Source organism: Triticum aestivum, chromosome 3A (genome assembly GCF_018294505.1).
Source record: "Triticum aestivum cultivar Chinese Spring chromosome 3A, IWGSC CS RefSeq v2.1, whole genome shotgun sequence".
Lineage (NCBI taxonomy): Eukaryota > Viridiplantae > Streptophyta > Magnoliopsida > Poales > Poaceae > Triticum > Triticum aestivum.
In genome coordinates, this window is record NC_057800.1 from 69,848,257 (window position 1) to 69,868,653 (window position 20,397).

Sequence of the window (20,397 nt, forward strand, 5' to 3'; positions counted from 1 at the left end):
GGGCGTGCCTACCCCCTGGGCGCGCCCTCCTGCCTCGTGGAAGCTTCGTGGAGTTCCAGACTTCAACTCCAAGTCTCCTGGTTTGCGTTTGTTCCAAGAAAGATCCTCGCGAAGGTTTCGTTCCGTTTGATATTCCTTTTATGCGAAACACTAAAATAGGCAAAAAACAGAAACTGGCACTGGGCCTCCGGTTAATAGGTTAGTCCCAAAAATAATATAAAAGTGTATATTAAAGCCCATTAAACATCCAAAACAAATAATATAATAGCATGGAACAATAAAAAATTATAGATACGTTGCAGACATATCATCTCCATCGAATCCACTTGTGGTTTATATTGTGTTGTATCTTTGTGTTTAATTGTGTTGTTATTGTTGAGCTCGTCATATAGATTGTCTACCTAGTTGCATATCTAGTCAACCTATTTGTTGCTAACCCTAATTTGTTAAAAGGAGCTAAAATTTGGTAGTTGCCTATTCACCCCCTATAGTCAACTATATCGATCCTTTCATCTGGCACCGGCTTCACGCACGAGCTGCAACCGCGGCGGTGACCTCAACTGCGGCCGGTGCTTCGAGATGACGCGGGCGCCGGAACCATGAGTTTTTGGCGAGCTGCAACGCTTATCTATTTTTGCTGGACCCGGGCCTATGGCGAGCCGTGGTTGCACCGCGGCGAGCTCCCTTGATGCCCACTGCGAGCTGGTTCCTTGCACGGGGGACTACTGCAAGCCTGCAACGACGTTCGTGCCATGTTGGAACCGTGATTACACGAGGGGGGGGGGGGTGGAGGGGGGTCGTTGGGCTGTTGCCGATGAGTCGACCAGCGCTGCATGAGAAAGATGGCGGTAGACGCGAGAGGATGGAGTTTGGGGGAACATAGGAGGGGTGCATGTGTTGACTATGTTTCTCAGTTACAGGACCACCAAATCCAACGACAATACGAAAACCGAATCACGCGGCTGTTAGAGTGCTAGGCGACGGTCCGCCGGCGCCTCGCCCTTGCAAAAAAAAAAAATCAGACCGGCGCCTCGCCCTTGCAAAAAAAAAAGAGAAATCACGCGGTTGAATTAAAACGTTTTTCTAGTTTAAAACATGATGCCAGGAGTGACCCAGAGAAAAAACAGTAGTTTGTTTTCATTTAATCAAAATCTGCCCTCCGGGAGTCAAAATCCCTCGAATCGGATCTCGGGAAAAAATAATCCCCCAAATCCAACCCCACGGTTTCCCCTCCGCCGTCGCGTACCTTTCGTCTTCCGTCCACCTACCCCAATCCGGGCTCAAGAGCTGCCGCCGTGCCCTACCTCTCCCCGGCGGCGCCCCCGCCCCCTCCCTCACGCGCGTCGCCGCCGTCGCCGTTCCCTGTTCATCCTCGGCGCATCCATGCTGTCTCAGCCCCGTCGGCAATTTTGGCCATTGGCTTCCGAGGTATGAGCTAACCCCACTGACCTCCACTAATTTCGGCTTACACCATCTAGATCCGCCCCTGGGAGGGGCTATTAGACCCGTATGATTGTATTGGTATTGGGCACGCGCTGCAATTTTTGTTTGCTAGGAGGATTCGATTGGGACTTCGGGTCATATGATATCTTGAATTTTGTCAAACATGATGTAATGATTCATTTGTTTCCCGCTCAAATTTGTTTCTCACAGTGATGGTTAAAATGTTTCCTTCATGGGATTAGCATGAACCCTGTTTTTTTCCCCCTTTCCTTATTGCAGGTGCATCAGCCCTAGGAGGGGAGAAAATTTCAGAAGCCAAGAAAGGTCTCACGAGCAGAGTAGGGGAGGACTTTTTGTTAGTGGACTCAGAGCATTGCACGTGCTTGTAGATGGAGAGGATAACCACCAACTCGTTCTATACTGCTGGAATCCCAGTAACTGTGCCATCACCTCTGCCTTCAACCACCATGGATGAAAGCTTTGCAAGGCTTCCAGATGCGCAGAATGTTTTGCTGGAGAGGGAACTGAGAAGAACCCCTCTCCCGCCTCATCAAAGTACTGTTGCTCCTATTTGCGGGCAGTTTCACCCCAGTACTGGATCTGTCGGGCCTTTGCGTTCGCCCCCGGCTGTAAGGTTCTCTTCAGTTCCGAACCCTGAGCAATACAACGGTGCCAATCCTTACATTTCTCAGACGCCAAGCACTGGAAGTTCTTCTGCGATGATTTATGGATCACACCATGAAGGCTTTGAACCTACTTTTAATGATTTTCCAAGAGATGTTGGACCAACGTGGTGCCCTGATCCAGTTGAGAGCATGCTTGGATTCTCTGATGATGTCCCTGTTGGAAACAATTTGACTGGCATCAGTCCTATTGCAGCTACAGATGAGCTCGCTAAGCAGACTGAATGGTGGACGGATTTTATGAATGACGACTGGAAGGACATTGCTGACAACGCAGGTGCTGCTAAAACTCATCCACAGGTATGCTGGCTGATTCTGCTATTTTGGTGCGTTGACTTGAGATGTAACATCTGCTCTTCTTGAACGAATGAACTATGCAAGTATACAACGGTAGTAAAATCAATAAGTTGTCAAAGGTCGTATAAAGCTTGAGATTTGTATAGAGCATGCTAGTTGTGTGAACTGAATTGAAGAATAAATATGGACAAGTTCCGTGTTTTGATTAGGCTTGGTTGCTGTCATGGCTCCTTCTTTGAAATGATAGTATACATTTGAAATTTGTACAAGCCAAACCTGCTTAACCCAGTGTAGTCCCAGATTTTGTTCCAGGTTGAAACTAGGCATATGCTTACTGCTTAGCGCATTTTAGGCACAGCCAGATTCCAGCCGAGCTTGAATTCAAGCTTATCTTTGGCTGGGTTTTATCTTTTGTTGGCATCCCTAACTGAAGCATGCTATATAGTTTAGCAAAAAAATAATTTAGTGTTACTCTTGTAGATATTGTAAACATGATATTAAGTGTTGACACATGCTTTTGCACAGGCTGGACCGCCTGTGCAATCATCAATTTCAGTTGATCAATCAGCCAGCCAGCAAGTTGGTACAACTTCAGTTCACCAATCAGCCCTCCAGCAAATAGTTACAACTCAATCTATAGAATCATCTGTAGTTGCTGCACCCTCACCCTCTGCCAGCTCTAACACCTCCAAGACACGCATGAGGTGGACTCCTGAACTTCATGAGCGTTTTGTGGACGCTGTCAATCTGCTTGGTGGCAGTGAAAGTATGTATTGTTTGAAGAGATTTTTTTCTCCATTTGTAGAATATACGAGTTCTGACATTTATTTGAGATTATTGCAGAAGCTACTCCAAAGGGCGTGCTAAAGCTAATGAAGGCAGATAATTTGACCATTTATCATGTAAAAAGTCATCTTCAGGTCTGTTGGTCGGCTGCTATTGCTGGGTATAATTGAGACAAGCCAGAATTATCGATTTGATTTTACTTAGCTTTTTATTTGCAGAAGTACAGAACTGCCCGATATAGACCAGAATTATCTGAAGGTATATCTTTTTCCATTTTCCATATGCTCTATTTTCTGTATATTCCCTGCAGCAGTCTCTTCAAATACTCTACCATGTTCATCAATTTGAGATTTTCAGGTTCATCAGAAAGGCTGGAGGCCTCAAAAGAGGAGTTGCCATCTATAGACCTTAAAGGGTAAGTTTGCAACCTATGTGAAATTCAATTAACTTATATTGATGATACTGATGTCACGTATGATGAGAAAACTGAATACTTTCCTGTATTTTCATTTACATATATTTCTGAACTGGAAACTTGTTTCCCATCATACTATCGGTAAAACTGACCCAGTGATTCAGGATAATAAAGAAGTTGTTTGCAAGAAAAAAGAGCAAATAGTTTGCAGTAACATAGATGTCGTTCGGTTGAGCAGTACTACTGGTACTCCGGTTAGGCCATCACTATGAATAACAAGTTTACAACACTATATTCCGTGCTGAAATCGTATTAAAGTCGATTCATTAACAAATATTCATTCTCTCATATAGTCAGATTGCTTCTCGGATGACCAGTGTTATATCTGTGGTTTCTTCCTGTGACATGTATTTGGCCTTTAAACTTTATCTTCCAATTGCTAGCCTTTTTTACTGCATACCTTCTTGCTGAATTCTGATTGTATACATGGAACGGCCTACTGTTTTCGCCAAGCTGATTGGCATCTATCCACAAATTATTTAGTTGTTCCTACTGGATTTTGAGCATTAGTTCTTATATCCCTGCAGGAATTTTGATCTCACTGAAGCATTGCGTCTCCAGTTAGAACTTCAAAAGCGGCTCCATGAACAGCTTGAGGTATGTACCAAATAGCTCTATCATGATTTAGGTATCTTCTGCCGAGGGTCAGTTAGAAATCTCATTGCCTATGGGTTTCTGGGATTTTGATACTTGACATGCTTGTAGTTAGTTCCACTTTGGAATAAGATAAGCAAGCAACAATAAAGTACTACCCTCTGTCCGAAGTACTGTCCTTTCATCTTTATGTGCATAGAAGTAGAGATGAGCCTATGGGTCTTAGCTTTCGACATGACCTTATTAATTGTACATTCAACTCTTTAACATCTTTTTTGAGCGAAACTCTTCAGCACATCTAATAAGCGATTAGCAGTGGCATTAGTTAAAAAGGTTCTCAAAAAAAAAAACTTTCTGTAATGGGATGTATTGGTATAACTTGGAGTGGTAGTAACACAAGTTATTGTAGTTCCCCGTCATTATGTTTTACCCAGCAAATTGATATTGTCTAAATTTGGAAATTTTCAATCTGAGATTTATTACTCCCTCCTTCCCAAAATAAGTGTCATGGTTTTAGTTCAAATATGACACTATTTGAACTAAAACATGACACTTATTTTGGGATGTAGTATTTGTTAGAAGTGTGAAAGTACTCTCCTGCTAGACTGTTTCAGTTCTAATTTTGTTGATGATAAGAGAAGTAATGCCATTGTCCAAAAAAAAGATGTCAACCGGATTAGCTAAAGTAATCAAATAGACTTAAAAAACTTAGCAGATTCTTTGGGCTACATATATGTACTAATATATTGTAACGACAACAAAAATAATGTCTGGTTTAATTAGAGGTGGATAATTTCTTTTTTGGGAAAACTTTGTTTTTGCCACTCTAGCTTTTGACCACTTTGCTTATGCCACTCTAGAATTTGACATTTCACCTATGCCACTCTTAGTTTTTGACAATACATCACAATTGCCATTCTGTGGTAAATATTGTACCATGTTAAATTCTTTGGGTGATGGGCATACTTGTATCTTGCCGTTGGACGGGGCCAACAAAAACTGGAATCGAGTCCGACTCAATAAAAAGAGATCATAAATGGCTCTCCTTTCGGCCCAGTCTCTCTGCTTGGAGTCATAGACGCCTATCCAGCTTCTCTACCAACTGTGTTGTCAACATCAACACCTCCACCAGTCTGTCGGTGCCAACATTGGGGTAGCTCGCTGCCTGTGCTGCAGCTTACTCCGGAATTTGCGCTACCTTGATATCCCCCTCCTGCCTCCTGCGAGATCCTCTTGGTGAGAATTGTTGTCACCCCCGTGCTCCGTCTCCATCTTACCGACGCTACCACTTTAAGGAACGCACTGCTGTCACCGTTGGTAAACCAAGTGACGGTGGTGGCTAATCGGGTGGTTTTGGCGTGTGAGGGGACGAAGATTTGCAAGAAGAGATGCAAAGACGGGATAGAACAGTGGTGAGTCATGCGAGGGATTTTCCTACTTTTTGTGTTGGTTTGGGTCCCACAAAGAAGTGGTGCATAGTGAGAGGCTACACATGACTATACGAGATGCCATTAAGCACTAAGTAGTTAAATTGACACTCCCCTTCCACGGTTTCTATGTTACTGGACAAACTATGAAAACTTTTGTGTTTGCTGTCACAGCTAGGTGGAATGAAGGTCTGTTTAACTAGCGGAAAATGTGTTAGGCTCAGAGCTTACCAAATGACTTTGTTTAATTCATTCACGCCAGCGAGAATGGTTAATGCCTTAATGTGTCGTCTACTTTAAATCGGATTTCTCCTTTGATAGTTTCATACATGTTTTCCTATGCCTATTTATTCTTAGGGGTCTCGTTTTCGAATATTATCAGTGAGCTTCCAGTGTCATCGAATTCACCCTTTTGGTGAAAATTGCTACATACGTTAGCTTTGTAGGTAGTCTCTTCATCTAGGCACTTAGATAGCTTCCTACTGAAGGCAGGGCACTAGAGCGTGAAAGCCATAGATAGGTCAGTTTTAGTACATGCACACATCTTAATAAAAACAACATAATGCTGAGCTTAATTCTTGTTCCCAGTTCTTTTAGAACCCGAACCCTAAGTCTCATTAGTGGCTAGGATGTGGTAGTGTTAGGATCACAAGAGGAAAGTCAGGCCAGCATTGAGTGAAATTTGCCACTTCCATAGTCACATGGACAGAGTGGATTAGGGCATGTTTTGTCTGTGTGCACAGATGGTACAAGTCAATGCTGTTTTTTTTTTGGAACTTGTCTGCTTTGTGTTGTGCCTATGTTCTCTGAGATTCTGACCAGGTCACTCCCATGCTTGCATAGAGTATTATTGAGCTGCGAACATGATTTCATTCTGTCGTGGGAAAACACTGGAAATCCCTCTGGGGTCTGGAATTTGCATATCCACCCAGAATTATATTTAATCTTTAATTATTCATCATAGGAAATTAAATGCATTTTTGCATGCCCAATTAAAATTAGAGTTAACATTTTGGGTCGGTAAATGGCTGATTACCACTTCTGAGTTGAATTTAAGTCATTTAACATCGCACCAATTCTCTAGGAATCAGGCAGTAACTGTGGAATACCTTTTATAACTTTTAACCTTACTTTGGTTCCATCCTTGCCTGCACCGCAGGTGCAAAGAAGTCTGCAGCTGAGAATCGAGGAGCAAGGGAAGTGCCTTCAGATTATGATCGAGCAGCAATGCAATCCTGCTACAGACAAGGCGCTGGATGCTTCAACCTTGGCAGAAGGACTAAAGTTATCTTCTGACCCTCCAGAATCTTCTACCGTGAAGGATGTTCCAAACAACAGTCAAAATGGAACAACCGAGCAAGCAGGTATGAACGTCGACTGAAAATTTGTATGTTTGCTATGCCAGTCGTTATTCTGACGAGTTCTTCTAGATCATTGATTTTCGACCCTCTTTCAGAATCAGGCGATAAGGAATGAACATCTAACCATGCTCGCCTGAAGATGTGAACCCCACTAGCCATGAATTTGACTTCAATTTGACTGGTTGCTGCCAAACTAGAATCAAGTCGGTCTTCTATCTTTCTGGGAGAAAGGGGTGAGCATTTCTATGAACTAGGTTTAGCTGTACAGTACCCACAGTCATGGAAGCGACGATTCCGTGCCATGTGGATGATCTAGGTTTCCAGAAGGCAGCAAGCAAATTCGCACTGATGTACTGTTTTGAGGGGGTTTGACTTCTTGCTTTCGCCGTTGTTAGGAACGCAATAGCATCTTAGGCATTTGATTATGCACTAATCCAGTATTTGTTATATTCTCTGCCACCTCATGTGTTTGGAGCATGTTTTATGGTACCAAACATGGTCAGGATATATTTACCTTTATTTTTTACTTTCGGTTAATAGTGTCCGCAAGGGAGCAAATCCTGTAAGCCTTTGGCCTTCACAATGTTTGCCGTGTGGCTTCATATTTATGTGACTGCGTGAAGAACGCAGTGTTGGATTTTGAATGACCCCGGATTCCCTGTAGTAGCTCGTCAAATAAATGAACTAAATCTGGTTCATTTGGTTGAACTAAGAAGAGTCTGAGGGTTGATTAATGTCGATGCACGTTTTGTGGTGAAACTATGACGGGAGCTACAGGAGCAGTAGCTTGAGATGATCATGCGGAGTTTGTAGCTGCAGCTTCATGGTTCATACCACATGTACCAAGTGCGGAAGAGAATGGTTTCTATTTGGCTGCCAACATTGTATGCAATTGAGTGTCATTTGAATCTAACAGTTCGAACACTGTTGATGCAATCAAGTGTACTTGGGCCCGGAAGCAGCCGTTATCTCGGAATGTAAAGCGCTTGGGGCGGACCTAGCAAAGGTTGATGTGATTCAGGCCCTGTTTGGTTTCAAATAAGTCATCAGCTTATAAGTTGAAAAGTAAAAACAGTGACTTATTTTGTCAAACAGACCCAACTTATAAGTCATCCCAACTTATAAGTCATAAGTTGCTCCACCCCAACTTAAAACTTATAAGTCACCTTCTTTTGCATGGGTCCCATCACTTTTACATAAAAAACAAGATGAAAAGGTGTGCTCAGGTGACTTATAAGTCAGGTGACAACCAAACATACGTGACTTATAAATCATTGGTTTTAAGTCACCTAACTTATAAGTCAGGTGACTTATTAAAACCAAACAGGTCCTCATTGTTTTCGGAAACTACCTTAGCAATAGGTCGTCTAAGATTTGGGAGAGCTCCACCCCAGACTTTATTTCTCACCTCATTGTACATGATCTTTCTATTATGTGAGAAATACTCTTGTCGAAGAAATGGGTATCTAAATGTATTTTAGTTCTAGATAAATTTGTTTTTTCCATTTCCGCGACAAGTAATTTCAGCCGGAGTGAATAAAGTTCTTTACCCGTCAAAGAAAAAGAGTCCGGGAGTCGGAAAAGTTGCATCCCTGTCTAAAACCACGACGATGACTTGACGAGGCATGCATGGGGTCTGCCATTTTTGAATACACAAAACCAGTCGGAACGATGAAATTTGCATGCAGAGTGTGACCTGTTATTTTGAAGGTACTCCCTCCTCCCCAAAACCTCAGAATGTAAGATCATTTTCGATACTACATTTTGGGACGGGGGGAGAGAAAAGAGCTCGAACTAGCAACTACTCCCATTTCTTTCCTTGCTTTTAGGGTTGACACTGGCAGTCATGAAAAGTTGCAAGATCCGACGGCCGGCTCAGCGTCCTCTGTGCACTGTACCAGCACCACTTCACTGCTTAGGCCAACTCCACCGCACGACCTCAAACGGACGTCCGGATTGACCGGATTTTGTCCCTTTGAGGCGCCAATGGGTTCGCCCGTGTCCATCTTTGTCAGATGGGTCGTGCGTGCGCGCACCGCGCGGCCGCACCCCAAATCATGTCCGGGATGGATGTGAATAAAACAAATATAAAAACTAGAATGAAATAACTAAAAAACTAAATAAAAGCATTTTAAAAAACATAAAACATATATAGGGGACGGCCACTTAAACGATCCAGTTTGCACGACCACTTAAAAGGCCTAGTTTTCATAATTAACATATAAAACAAAATAAAAAAACGCCTCCGCCTCCCGCGCGCTCCTGCCGCGCCCGTCGGTGCCGTGGCCGTCGGCGTCTTCACTGGCCGCCGGTGTCGTCATCGTCGCTGACGAGGTCGACGTAGTCCGGCGGCGTCCACAGGTGGGCCGAAGGTGCGTGGTGGACGGGGGCGGGCTGGACGGCCTGCACCACCTCCTCCCGTGGCGAGGCCTCCCGCTCCGGTGACCGCGGCGGAGTGGGGCACCAGTTCACGCCCACGCCGGCGGACATCTCTGGAGCAGTGCAGGACCAGCACCACCCCTAGCCCAGCAGCTGCTGGAACGCGGCCGGCGGGTCCTCCCTTCTCTCGTCCTCCACGGCCACCATCTGGAGCTCTGGGAAGGCGACGTCCCCGGCGGCAGAGAGGGCCATGGCCTCCTCCAGGCCGTCCCACTGCCGCTCGTCGTGCGTGTACATGGAGTCGTCCATGACACGCTTGAGGAGACGGGCCTCCTCCTCCGCTGACATGCGAGGAGGTGGAGGGGGCGACGGAGACGGCGACGGCGTGGGCGTGACGCCGCGGACCCGCCTACGCCCGCGCTCCTGGGCGCGCTCCCGTGGCCGCCGCGGCCCCGTCGAGGTGCCGGCGAAGAAGGAGGCGCGCCTGATGTCGTGCTCGTCATGAAACCAGGTGTCCCACAGCGGGGAGTCGGGGGCGTACCTGACGTCGTAGAATAGGTCGTCGGGGAGGAGGCGGCGGCGGCGCTCGATCTTCTCGTCGCGCGCACGGTCGCTCGTCGGGACCGGCGGGATGGGGACCCGGTCGGCGGAGAGGTGCCGGTTATTGGGGAGATGGGCGTCGCTCCAGGGGAGCGGCGTCCTCGTCTCCCAATAACGGCGGCACACCGACGCTCGGACGTAATGCCGGTCGCGCTCGCCGGCGGTCGTGGGCGCGATGGAGAAGGCGGGCGGTGCGGGGGCCCGACGTGGTGGCGATGACGAGGCGGGCTCCTCCTTCTTCACCGAGCCGCGGCGGCGTCCCGACGAGGAGCCGGCCTCGCGGTCGTGCCTGCCTTTGCGGCCGTAGTTCCAGAGGCCCATGGCTGGGGGCGGCCGGCCGGCGAGGTCTAGGCTAGGGTTTGGGACGTGGTCGCCGCTGTCGGGTTTCGAGAAGGCCGCGGGGTGGCGTGGGGCAGTGTGGACGACGACCCGTCCATGCTTCTCACTTAAAGAAGGACGGCGACCGCTCGACGTGCGGATGACAGGTGGGGTCGCCCGCTCGTGCGCATTGATATGGGCGGGTGAGAGGTAGGTGACCGCCTGCCACGCGGCCCCGACGCGGACGAGCGCGCGTTCGTTTGGTGTCCGCCGCGACCCAAACCCGGCGCAAGTTTGCGCTCGAAATGGGTCGGCCCGGACACAAAACGGACAAGATGGGTTCGGGCCGTCGCGCGCTGGGCCGCCTCCTTTGTCCATTTTACCCAAACGGACGGGACCGGACAGAATAGGGCCTCAGCATAGTTGTGTTTAATCAGGCGCAGTTGCCTTCCGCCTTGGTAAGACCAAGTTGGATTTCGATGCAGGCAGCAGCAAGGCTTCAGGCCATCAGTGTCCCGGCCCCACCGGTCAGCTCTGGCCTTGTAGTTGAGGATGAGTTAATAGGAGGAGCCTTCGTCCTGGGGCCACAGTGGCAGCGTCGACTCATTCGCTGCCCCTCCTAGCGCGTTTACTGCGTCTGCCACCCGTCCTGACGCCCAGAGGAAACACTGCTGCCACTGCCAATGCCAATGCCATGTTCAAACGGAAAACAAATTTCAAAAACTTACCGACATATCAAAGGCGCAGCTCTGTAGGCCGTGCTTTACCTTACGTTCTCCATAATTTACCGACACAGAAGAAGATGCACCAGCCGGATGAAAAAGATGATCCTGACGACCACAGCACAAGTACCAGTAGTACATTTCGTAAGATTGTTGTTGACTACACGTATGTCATCTTGCTGATCTACAACTACACTTACCATCGCTCAGCAAAAGCTTTTGCCTCCGTGCTGCAGTCCAGGCGGCATGTCTGAAGTCTGAAGCAGCGGACGCACTCATTGATTGACTGAACCTGAACGGGGCGCCAAGCACTGGGCTGGTCCTGAAACCCTGCGTCGTCATCGAGCACAATCAATTCAATGCACTCTCAGTGTGCCCTAGCGGGGGGATCCCAACCAGCACCACTCCGGAAGTAAATTTTGCTGTCCGTCCAGATCCAGTCAGCATGACTGTGGCAACGGCCAATAGGCAGGCTCAGGCAGGGCCAAAAGGGCCACCACTTTGCACTTGTAAGCACCAAATGATAGCCCCCGGCATTTCAAAAACTTTGCTGAATTCAGTACTTGTTAGCAAAGTGACATGATGCGTAGTGTGCTGCTTCCACTGAGCATTTCTTTTTCCCTCTGACAATGAACTGCTCTTCTGCCTTCTTTCTTTCAGTGCTGGTAAGCAAAAAAGAAAAGATTGCTTGGAGCTGCTGCTTAAGGAACATTGCATCATTTTTGGGGTGTATGATTACTTGATTAGGTTTATGAAGAGCTACTGATAGTAGCATACGATGCGTAGATCACTAGGGCCTTTGTTTTCTGGGCCAACAATGTTCTTTGACCTACATTATGTAGTACACTGATGTTGTCTGTCCTCCAGGACAGAAATCTTCTTCGTCCGAGGAGGTCAAACAAGGTTAACCGTGTCAGTTTACGGAATCTATCCTGTGGGCATTTATGGCCCGGCAACTGGTTTTACCTCTTAAAAATGTCATCTGCGGGGCATCAATTGCTTCCCAAACCATGATAGAGGCATGCTGCAGTGTTCTTGGTCCTGATGATTTCTCTGAAGACAGGAATTTCTTATTTTGCCACGCTTGCCATGAGCTGTTCTTGGTCTAGGGCCATGCTTTTCTACGGGTAAACAGGAATAATCTAGGTCAGTGCAAGTGTTCTTGGTCTTGCCGTGATGAAACCACATCTAACCATTGTTTAAGCAAGGCCTAAAAAGGGACACTGTGTGTTGCCATGCTTACCATGGGCTGTTCAACTAGGACCATGTTTTCTATGGGTGCACAAAAATGTGGTAGTGTCAGATTTGCCTACTTGTTCAGCAACGTGTCCATGTGGGCAACAAAAGTATTGGACCCTAATTGGCATATTTTGGAGTCCAATAAACCCTAGGGTCTCCTTTGGTTCACAGGGTAGGAGAATCATAAGAATAGGAAAGTCATAGGAAGTGAGATGACATGTATCTCAAATCCTATCCCGAATTCCTAAAAAATTCCTCTAAACCAAAGGAGGCCTAAACATGTAGTGAGATATTTCAGCATAGAGCGCTGACTTGAGCTTGTTTGAGGTCACATCATAGCGGAAACAACCATGAGAGAAGCTAAGAACATCTAGTAACAATTTTCACAGCCTGAACTAACAAAATCCACACAATTTTTTTTATCTCAGTCAAAGAACTATCTTACAAAGACACTGCCAATGACAATGAGGGCTGCCCTGAGACGGGGCAACCAATCCGACAACAAGATGTTGAACATGAGACACCAGCAACACACACACACACACACTCAAGAATGCAGCACCAAGACACTGAAAAACACCCTAGAGAGAGCTTGAAAATTGGCTCTTCATCTCTTCCTGGAGTTCCACGAACACCGTGCGTTTACGCCTTGGCGGCCTTCAACTCGGCGCCTGGGGCTTTCCGATCATCCAACTGCTTCGATGCCGTCGTCTTCTGCGCGCCGCAGGGCTTTCGCTTCGCCTTGATGGACTCCGTCAAGCTCATGTAGTTCGGCCTCGACCTGACGCCGCTGCCATTGTTGGTCTTCTCTGGTGTGAGCAAGGTGGAGAACGACAATGGCGTCGACGCAAAGCATGACGACGACGACGCCGAGCTCTCGTCGTTGTGCAGCTCGGTGCTCAGGGACGAGATGGACTGGGCTTTGAACCGCTGCGGGTGCGTCGCGCCTGGCGGCTTCGCGCTGATCCTCTTGCTCACGTTGTTCTTCCTCACCTTGACTGAATTCGGCTCGGAGAAGTCCGCGAGAACACCGAAGGCGTCCTCGCAGTTCTTGGACGGCACGAGGTCCGGCGAGCTGGCGTTGGTCTGGTTGTGCTCCTCCATCAGCCGGTTCTCCCAGGGCCTCGCCGCCATCCACCTCTCCAGCCAGCTCCAGCTGCCGTTGTTCTTGTCGCAGTGCTGGTGCTTGAGCAGGAGGCCCGACTGGTTGGACCGGCCATTGCCGCCCTTGGGTTGCTGCAGAAGAGAAAACAGAAACAATGTTAGCTCATTCAGATGAGCAGTAGTGGAATTCTTGCAGAGAATTGGTTCATACATTGCATTTCGCTACGCCGTGATACACGTAGGCGATAGCTCGCTCGCGCTTGATTGCTCCTTCCTGCCGTTTCTGCAGCTTCACTCTCACTGCCTCTAGAGTTCCCTGGCTGTCGCACCATCCTTCCTGAAAGTTCAAAATTTGTCCAGACAAGACAGTCAAACACTCGAATCAGCAAAGATGGCTAAAGATCCTACATGAGTTTATTCAATGCGAAGGAGTCGATCCGACTGGACAATGTTTGATTCATGGAGGAGGACAGGTAAGGGAGGTAACCTCGGCTTCCCGGAGGATGTCGAGCTTGGTGCGGCGAGCCTGGATGAGCTTCTGCACGGCCTGGCCCTCGGTGGACATGCGCACGCGGCGCGCCCGGATGCGCGCCTGCACGCGGACCAGCGCCTGCATGCACCGGAGCGTCACCGCCGCCTGCTTCCTCACCTGCCGGCCGCGCACGATGGCCTGCAGCCGCACCAGCCCCTTGAGCGCCCGCAGCGCCCGCCGCGCCTGCAAAAACACAAACACGTACGGAGCGTTCAGCCCACCGCGCGCGCAGTCGCACTCGCAGTCGCCGTGCAGATGCGGCCTGAGAAGAGCGGTTCGTACCAGGAAGCCGCGGAAGGCGGTCTGGATGCGGATGGCGGCCCACTCCTGCCGGACGGCCATGAAGTCCTTGGCCGGCGCGCGGGCGACGGTGGCGAGGGCGGCGGTGAACATGTCGGCGGCGGCGGCGGCGGCGGCGAGCGAGGAGGCGTCGTCGGAGGCCTCGGACGCCGCTGACCGCTGGCTGCCGCCCCTGGAGCCGCGCCACAGGGAGCCGTGGTCGCCGGAGGAGCTCCTCCACAGCCTCCACTTCCGGCCCTTGCCTCCCACTCCCAGGCCGGACGGAACCAGCAGCTTGTTCTGCAGGAGAAACAGCGAAATCAGGGGATGCCGGCCATGATTATTACCGCAACGAGATTTGAAGCTCGACATGAAAACCACGAGAAACTTTGGGATGAGATTTACCACCCAGACCCAGGAGATTAAAAGAAGCCTATTTTGAGCCAATGATAACCCTACTTGGGCAGTACTACTACAAGTATAGTAGTACTTGTGAAGCAGCGAAGAAAGTACAATCAAGTCAAGGGGATAAAAAGCACTGTTGCTGTTTGCATCTTGAGAGACATGTGCGCGAGAATGAAAGAGACATTGCGTGGTCATTAGAGGGGAGCTTTGAGCAGTGGATTTTAGCCGGGATGGGGTTGAGGAAACCAATCTCGGTAATCATCTCTCTTTCTTCTATTTGGGGGAAAACATGACCTCAAGAAACTCTAGATGAATCTAAGCCAAGAAAATCAACTGTGAAACGGGATGTTTCTGCACATCAAATCAAGAATCGATGGAGAGAGCAAGAAGAGCTGCGGCTCGCCTCACCTTGCAGCAATCCTCCCTGTCGGGCTTCTTGAGCCCGATGAGCGACTTGACCCACTTCCCGGACCCTCCCATCCCCTCCTCCACGCCAAGAACAGCACTAGAGCTAGAGCGGCGGCCGCCGGAGAGGAGGAAGGAGACTCAAGAAAAGAAAGAAACGCCGCACGGAGAGGAGGCCGAGAGAACGGGAGGCGGAGCAGACAGGTGTGTGTGCGACTGCGTGCGCGTGCGAGAGAGCCCGGGGCGGGGGGCTTTGCAGTGGCAGAGAGTGGGAGAGCGTCGCGTCGGCCTTGGGGAACGGCCGGATGGGATTTGAAATTCGAAATGGAGGGAACTGGTACTGCCCAAAGCACACGCATGCATCGCATTGCATGCAACAAAAAGCCGCGACCACGACCGCCGCTTTGTTTAATCGCTCACTCCATTCACTAATCACCAGGAAAGAAACTGCTAGTTGTACTACTGGCCAAAAAGGAGAAGCAAAGAAAAATGCAGAAATGGCAATGTGGCTGGGAAGCACAAGGAGGATCCTATGCGAGTTTTGGACGGTAATAAAAGATTTTCTCCCCCTCCCGTCCCGTCCATCCGTCAGTCGCTTCGTTTCACGCCGCGCCGCATTGGATTCTCGCCTCGCTCTTCACCGCACCGGGGCCGTGTTTTTAACCCGTTGCTGTTGTTGGGCGCGGCCATAGGATAGGAGCGCGCTCTGGCTTCGTTCGGTCCGAAAAATGTCTCCTCGCGTTTCGTCGCGTCGGGAACAGCGCTGGCACCGGCACGCAGCTTTGCCCGTCTTTTTTTGGGTCCTTGCGAAAGCCGGGCCTGCCGTGCTGTGCGCGCGTGAGGAGGGAGGGAGGGAGAGAGAGATGGAGAGTGAGTGCAAGAGAGAAAAGCACCGGCACCGGCGGTTTGCGGTCAGATCAGTGGACGACTGCCCGCACGGCTGACCACTGGCTTGCGTTTCGTTGCGCAAATGCGCGACGCGGGGTGGATACATACAGTGGTCTTGCGCAGCGGGGTCACGTTTTGGCGCTTGCGCCTCCGTCCTCCTGGGTTTGGATGCAACGGGTCAATCGCTTCCGCTTGGTTTGGTCCTGCGTATCCTGTGATCGTGCGGTCCTTTCTTTGCCTTTCTGCGTGGATTTGGCACCTTTTTTGGGGGGTGTTTGGGATTTGGCAACACGCTCCCTCCACCTCTCTTTGCGGCAAACAGCAGTAGTAGTACGCATTTGCTAACTCACAAGTGTGGATTCACGTTGTAGGTTGTTTGAATGGTTTTTGGTATCGACCCGGCGTCCGTAGGGACCCAGAGAGCTGCCTTCGCTTTTGAACTATGTACTTCAAAGCCGGCCATCAATGCAACAAAAAATTAGTATTACATGTATGCAACAAAAATCTGCACTATCTGTCAACTATATTAATCCCTCTCACGGCCCTGCTTACATCCCATCAGCATCTTCACCGCCGCCGGAAGAGGTTGTGGGCAAAGATCCCATGCCGAATAGTAATGGCAGGGGCTTGCTAAGATGGTAGCTACCCGTTGTTGAGGATGGAACATGAGCCCCTCCTCCATTGGCGGAACATGTTGCGACGACTGGCCTCGTGATGGCAAAGGCTCGTGTTGTTCCCCCACCTTGAGGACAATGTTGGCAACGCTGGAACATCGACCATGTTTGGTGGTCGCAGAGCATCGTGCCATAAGGACAATATGGTGTTGTGTGGTCATAGTCATCCTTAGCTGATTGTAGGAACGAAGTATGTCTACTAGGGAAGGGGGTGAATAGGAGACTTAAAATTTCTTCGGGAAACTTCAAAACTCTCAGTACACATCATCGGAAATAAACGAAACATAGAGAAGACTATGAATGAAAACTACCGAAGCAAATCAAGTACAAGCACCGAAGAAAATCACATGACTAGAACATAACTGGAGATAAACAATGGAAAGTATTTTAGGGTACACAGGAGAGCAGTGGTGCTCGATGGCGACAAAGTATTTGTTCGACCAGTTCACTCTTCTGCAAAATAGCAACATTTGGATGAAGGGACTTGTGATTTAACACTGAAGGTAAACCCTCCTTGCCCTATTCTCCTCGACAACAAGTTCGTCAGCACGTGTCGATCACTTGGGGTAGATACTTGAGGCGATCTCCATAACTTTCACAGGCCTTGTCTTCACAAACCACAATAACTCTTGGTTACAAAAGAACTTGACACCTAACTGTCTGATACGTCTTCAATGTATCTATAATTTATGAAGTATTCATGTCTTGTTTACGATAATTTTATATGGTTTTGATGCACTTTTGCATTATTTTCACATACTAACATATTAATCTACTGCCCAGTGCCACTTGCTGTTTTCTGCTTGTTTTTAGTTTTCCATAAAATCCATACCAAATGAAGTCCAAACGCGACAAAAAAATTGACGATTTTTTCTGGAACATAAGAGACTCCCGAAGCTTCGTGGCAGGATCAGAAGACCCACGAGGTGGCCACAAGGCACCACCACTCACCCTGTGGGGTAGGGAGGGTGTTGTCGTGGTTCTAAGTCTGACAGTAGATTAGGGGGTACGTAAGAGGAGGCAGGATTCTAGCTACGATGAGGTTGTGCATGCAAGATTTACGAGTTCAGGCCCTTCGCGGAGGAAGTAATAGGCCTACGTCTCGGTGCCCTGAGGCGGTCGACTGGATTATGCGTGAAGTTACAGGGGGTGCGAACCCTTGTACCCGAGGAGGGGGTGGCTTATATAGAGTGCGCCGGACCCCTCCAGCCCTCAGTTATACATGGTTTAATGTACATAAAGATGAGGCGTTACTGGTAACGCCAGCAATAAAGACGTATAAATGATCAATAACACTACGGAGTGAACGCCTGACCGTTGCCATCCTGAGTGACTTTAGGCCTTTTGTCTTTCGAGTGGTTTCTTGTATGGTCGAGTAGTGATATATCGGTCGAATTAATTGGGTTATCCGAGTGAGTTGTTGGTCGAGTGAATTGCACTCTGAGGAGATTCCAGTCGGTGGAAATTACTGAACTTTGCATGCTGTTGGTCTTTAGGTAGTGCCCTTGGGGAGGGTGTCTAGGTTAGGCCTATTACCCTACCCTAGGTATATGTCATCGTCATTAGCCCCCGAATGGATCGAGGTCTGAAGGAAGAAAAGGTTGCAGACAGTTCCGACCCAATTTTTATGCTCCAGGGGCATCTTGCTTGAGAAGGCGAACCACTTTGAAACCTCAACCTTATTTTCAGTCGCCATGATCCATTCAGAATTTGTCGAGTGAACTCATCCCGGAATGCTTCGAGTGTTGGAGTGGAACGAAATCTTTGGCGTGATTGATTGCACTGCCGTTCCCGGATCTCACGGGATTGGAAATTTTGGGAAGCGCGCGGGGCGGAGTGCGCCGCAGTAATCGGGATGGATTAGGCAAGGGTGCCTTGATTTCCACACCACCTTTTTCGCCACGTACCGAGTGTGTGGCTGTTGCGAGTTTGACAGGATTCCTTGGGCCCGCATGCCAGTCACTCGGAAACGGGCAAATAAAAGACTCCGCAGCCAGTGCGTCTGCACAACGTTCCCCATTCTCCTTCTCCTTCTTCAGTTTCCAAACCTTGTCCTCCACCACTCTCGACGCCACCGCACCACTCGTGAGCAGTCTCTCTCTCTCTCTCTCTCTCTCTCTCTCTCTCTCTCTCGTGTTCTTGATTCGACACGATCTTGATGTATCACGAGCTTTGTTATTATAGTTGGATCTTATGATGTTTCTCCCCCTCTACTCTCTTGTGATGAATTGAGTTTTCCATTTGAAGTTATCTTATCAGATTGAGTCTTTAAGGATTTGAGAACACTTGGTGTATGTCTTGCATGTGCTTATCTGTGGTGACAATAGGATATCACGTGATCCACTTGATGTATGTTTTGGTGATCAACTTGCGACTTCCGTGACCCCGTGAACTTATGCATAGGGGTTGGCACACGTTTTCGTCTTGACTCTTCGGTAGAAACTTTGGGACGCTCTTTGAAGTTCTTTGTGTTGGTTGAATAGACAAATCTGAGATTGTGTGATGCATATCGTATAATCATACCCACGGATACTTGAGGTGACATTGGAGTATCTAGGTGACATTAGGGTTTTGGTTGATTTGTGTCTTAAGGTGTTATTCTAGTATGAACTCTATGATAGATTGAACGGAAAGAATAGCTTCATGTTATTTTACTACGGACTCTTGAATAGATCGATAAAAAAGGATAATTTTGAAGTGGTTTCGTACCCTACAATAATCTCTTCGTTTGTTCTCCGCTATTAGTGACTTTGGAGTGACTCTTTGTTGCATGTTGAGGGATAGTTATATGATCCAATTATGTTATTATTGTTGAGAGAACCTGGACTAATGAAAGTATGAACCCTAGGCCTTGTTTCAACGCATTGCAATACCGTTTACGCTCACTTTTTACCACTTGCTACCTTGCTGTTTTTATATTTTCAGATTACAAAAACCTTTATCTACCATCCATATTGCACTTGTTTCACCATCTCTTCGTCGAACTAGTGCACATATACAATTAACCATTGTATTGGGTGTGTTGGGGAGACAAGAGACTCTTTGTTATTTGGTTACAGGGTCGTTTGAGAGAGACCATCTTCATCCTATGCCTCCCATGGATTGATAAACCTTAGGTCGTCCACTTGAGGGAAATTTGTTACTGTCCTACAAACCTCTGCACTTGGAGGCCCAACAACGTCTACAAGAAGAAGGTTGTGTAGTAGACATCAATGTGCAACTTTCTTTGTCGCCAGATAAATTCCATAGACCATCTTCTGATAATGAGGATATCTCTGCTTGGACGGGGTTAAGACTTTAGAAATATAATACACTAGGCGCTGAACTTTGAAGGCTTTGCCTTCTTCTTCCCGCTCGATCGTGAGCACTATACTGACAACTTGTCCAGTGGATGTGATATAAAGTAGTAGAGGCTCTTTGCTGATTGGAGCAGCAAGCACCGGCTGGGTGGAAAACATGGTTTTGAGCTCTACAAACGCTGTGTCTGCTTCAGGAGTCCACTCGAACTTGTCAGACTTCTTCATCAGTCGGTAAAGAGGCAATGCCTTTTCACCAAGACGAGAAATGAATCGGCTCAATGCAGCTAGGCAACCAGTAAGCTTCTGGACATCATGCACACGCACAGGGCGTTTCATTTGGAGAATTGCACCAACTTTTTTTGGGTTTGCATCGATCCCTCGTTCAGAAACGAGAAAACTGAGTAACTTTCCTCCTGGGACTCCGAATGTGCACTTTGATGGATTAATCTTGATATCATACCTTCTTAGATTGCCAAAGGTTTCGGCG

The 20,397-nt window shown here is 48.2% G+C and overlaps 2 protein-coding genes across 4 annotated transcripts; one reads left to right on the plus strand and one right to left on the minus strand.

Moving 5' to 3' along the window:
• Positions 1-1,166: 1,166 nt before the first annotated feature.
• Positions 1,167-7,710, plus strand: LOC123060361 (protein PHOSPHATE STARVATION RESPONSE 2). Of its 2 annotated transcripts, none has more exons than XM_044483050.1 (9): positions 1,167-1,428; positions 1,723-2,426; positions 2,949-3,189; positions 3,267-3,343; positions 3,428-3,467; positions 3,567-3,624; positions 4,212-4,281; positions 6,865-7,069; positions 7,136-7,710. In XM_044483050.1, exons 2-9 carry the CDS (start codon positions 1,833-1,835, stop codon positions 7,141-7,143), a joined length of 1,293 nt encoding a protein of 430 aa, XP_044338985.1. In that variant the 5' UTR covers positions 1,167-1,428; positions 1,723-1,832; the 3' UTR covers positions 7,144-7,710. The 2 variants fall into 2 exon arrangements, with proteins under 2 accessions (XP_044338985.1, XP_044338984.1); XM_044483049.1 differs by having other exon boundaries at positions 7,162-7,710.
• A 5,010-nt stretch (positions 7,711-12,720) lies between these two features.
• On the minus strand, positions 12,721-15,456 carry LOC123060362 (protein IQ-DOMAIN 6). 2 transcript variants are annotated; one of them, XM_044483052.1, is made up of 5 exons: positions 15,053-15,456; positions 14,243-14,539; positions 13,916-14,143; positions 13,640-13,765; positions 12,721-13,560 (listed from the first exon to the last, which is right to left on the minus strand). In XM_044483052.1, exons 1-5 carry the CDS (start codon positions 15,122-15,124, stop codon positions 12,967-12,969), a joined length of 1,317 nt encoding a protein of 438 aa, XP_044338987.1. In that variant the 5' UTR covers positions 15,125-15,456; the 3' UTR covers positions 12,721-12,966. The 2 variants fall into 2 exon arrangements, with proteins under 2 accessions (XP_044338987.1, XP_044338986.1); XM_044483051.1 differs by lacking the exon at positions 15,053-15,456 and adding an exon at positions 14,645-15,005.
• Positions 15,457-20,397: the final 4,941 nt, after the last annotated feature.

Bases quoted from the DNA above. Each gene is read 5' to 3' on its own strand.
- LOC123060361 (XM_044483049.1), top strand. From the start codon at position 1,833: ATGGAGAGGATAACCACCAACTCGTTCTATACTGCTGGAATCCCAGTA. The intron at 2,427-2,948 runs GTATGCTGGCTG...GCTTTTGCACAG, and splicing joins CTGCTAAAACTCATCCACAG to GCTGGACCGCCTGTGCAATC. The intron at 7,070-7,161 runs GTATGAACGTCG...ACCCTCTTTCAG, and splicing joins TGGAACAACCGAGCAAGCAG to AATCAGGCGATAAGGAATGA.
- LOC123060362 (XM_044483051.1), bottom strand. From the start codon at position 14,839: ATGACCACGCAATGTCTCTTTCATTCTCGCGCACATGTCTCTCAAGAT. The intron at 14,540-14,644 runs GTAAATCTCATC...TTTCTCCTGCAG, and splicing joins TAATCTCCTGGGTCTGGGTG to AACAAGCTGCTGGTTCCGTC. The intron at 13,561-13,639 runs GTATGAACCAAT...TCTCTTCTGCAG, and splicing joins ACGGCGTAGCGAAATGCAAT to CAACCCAAGGGCGGCAATGG.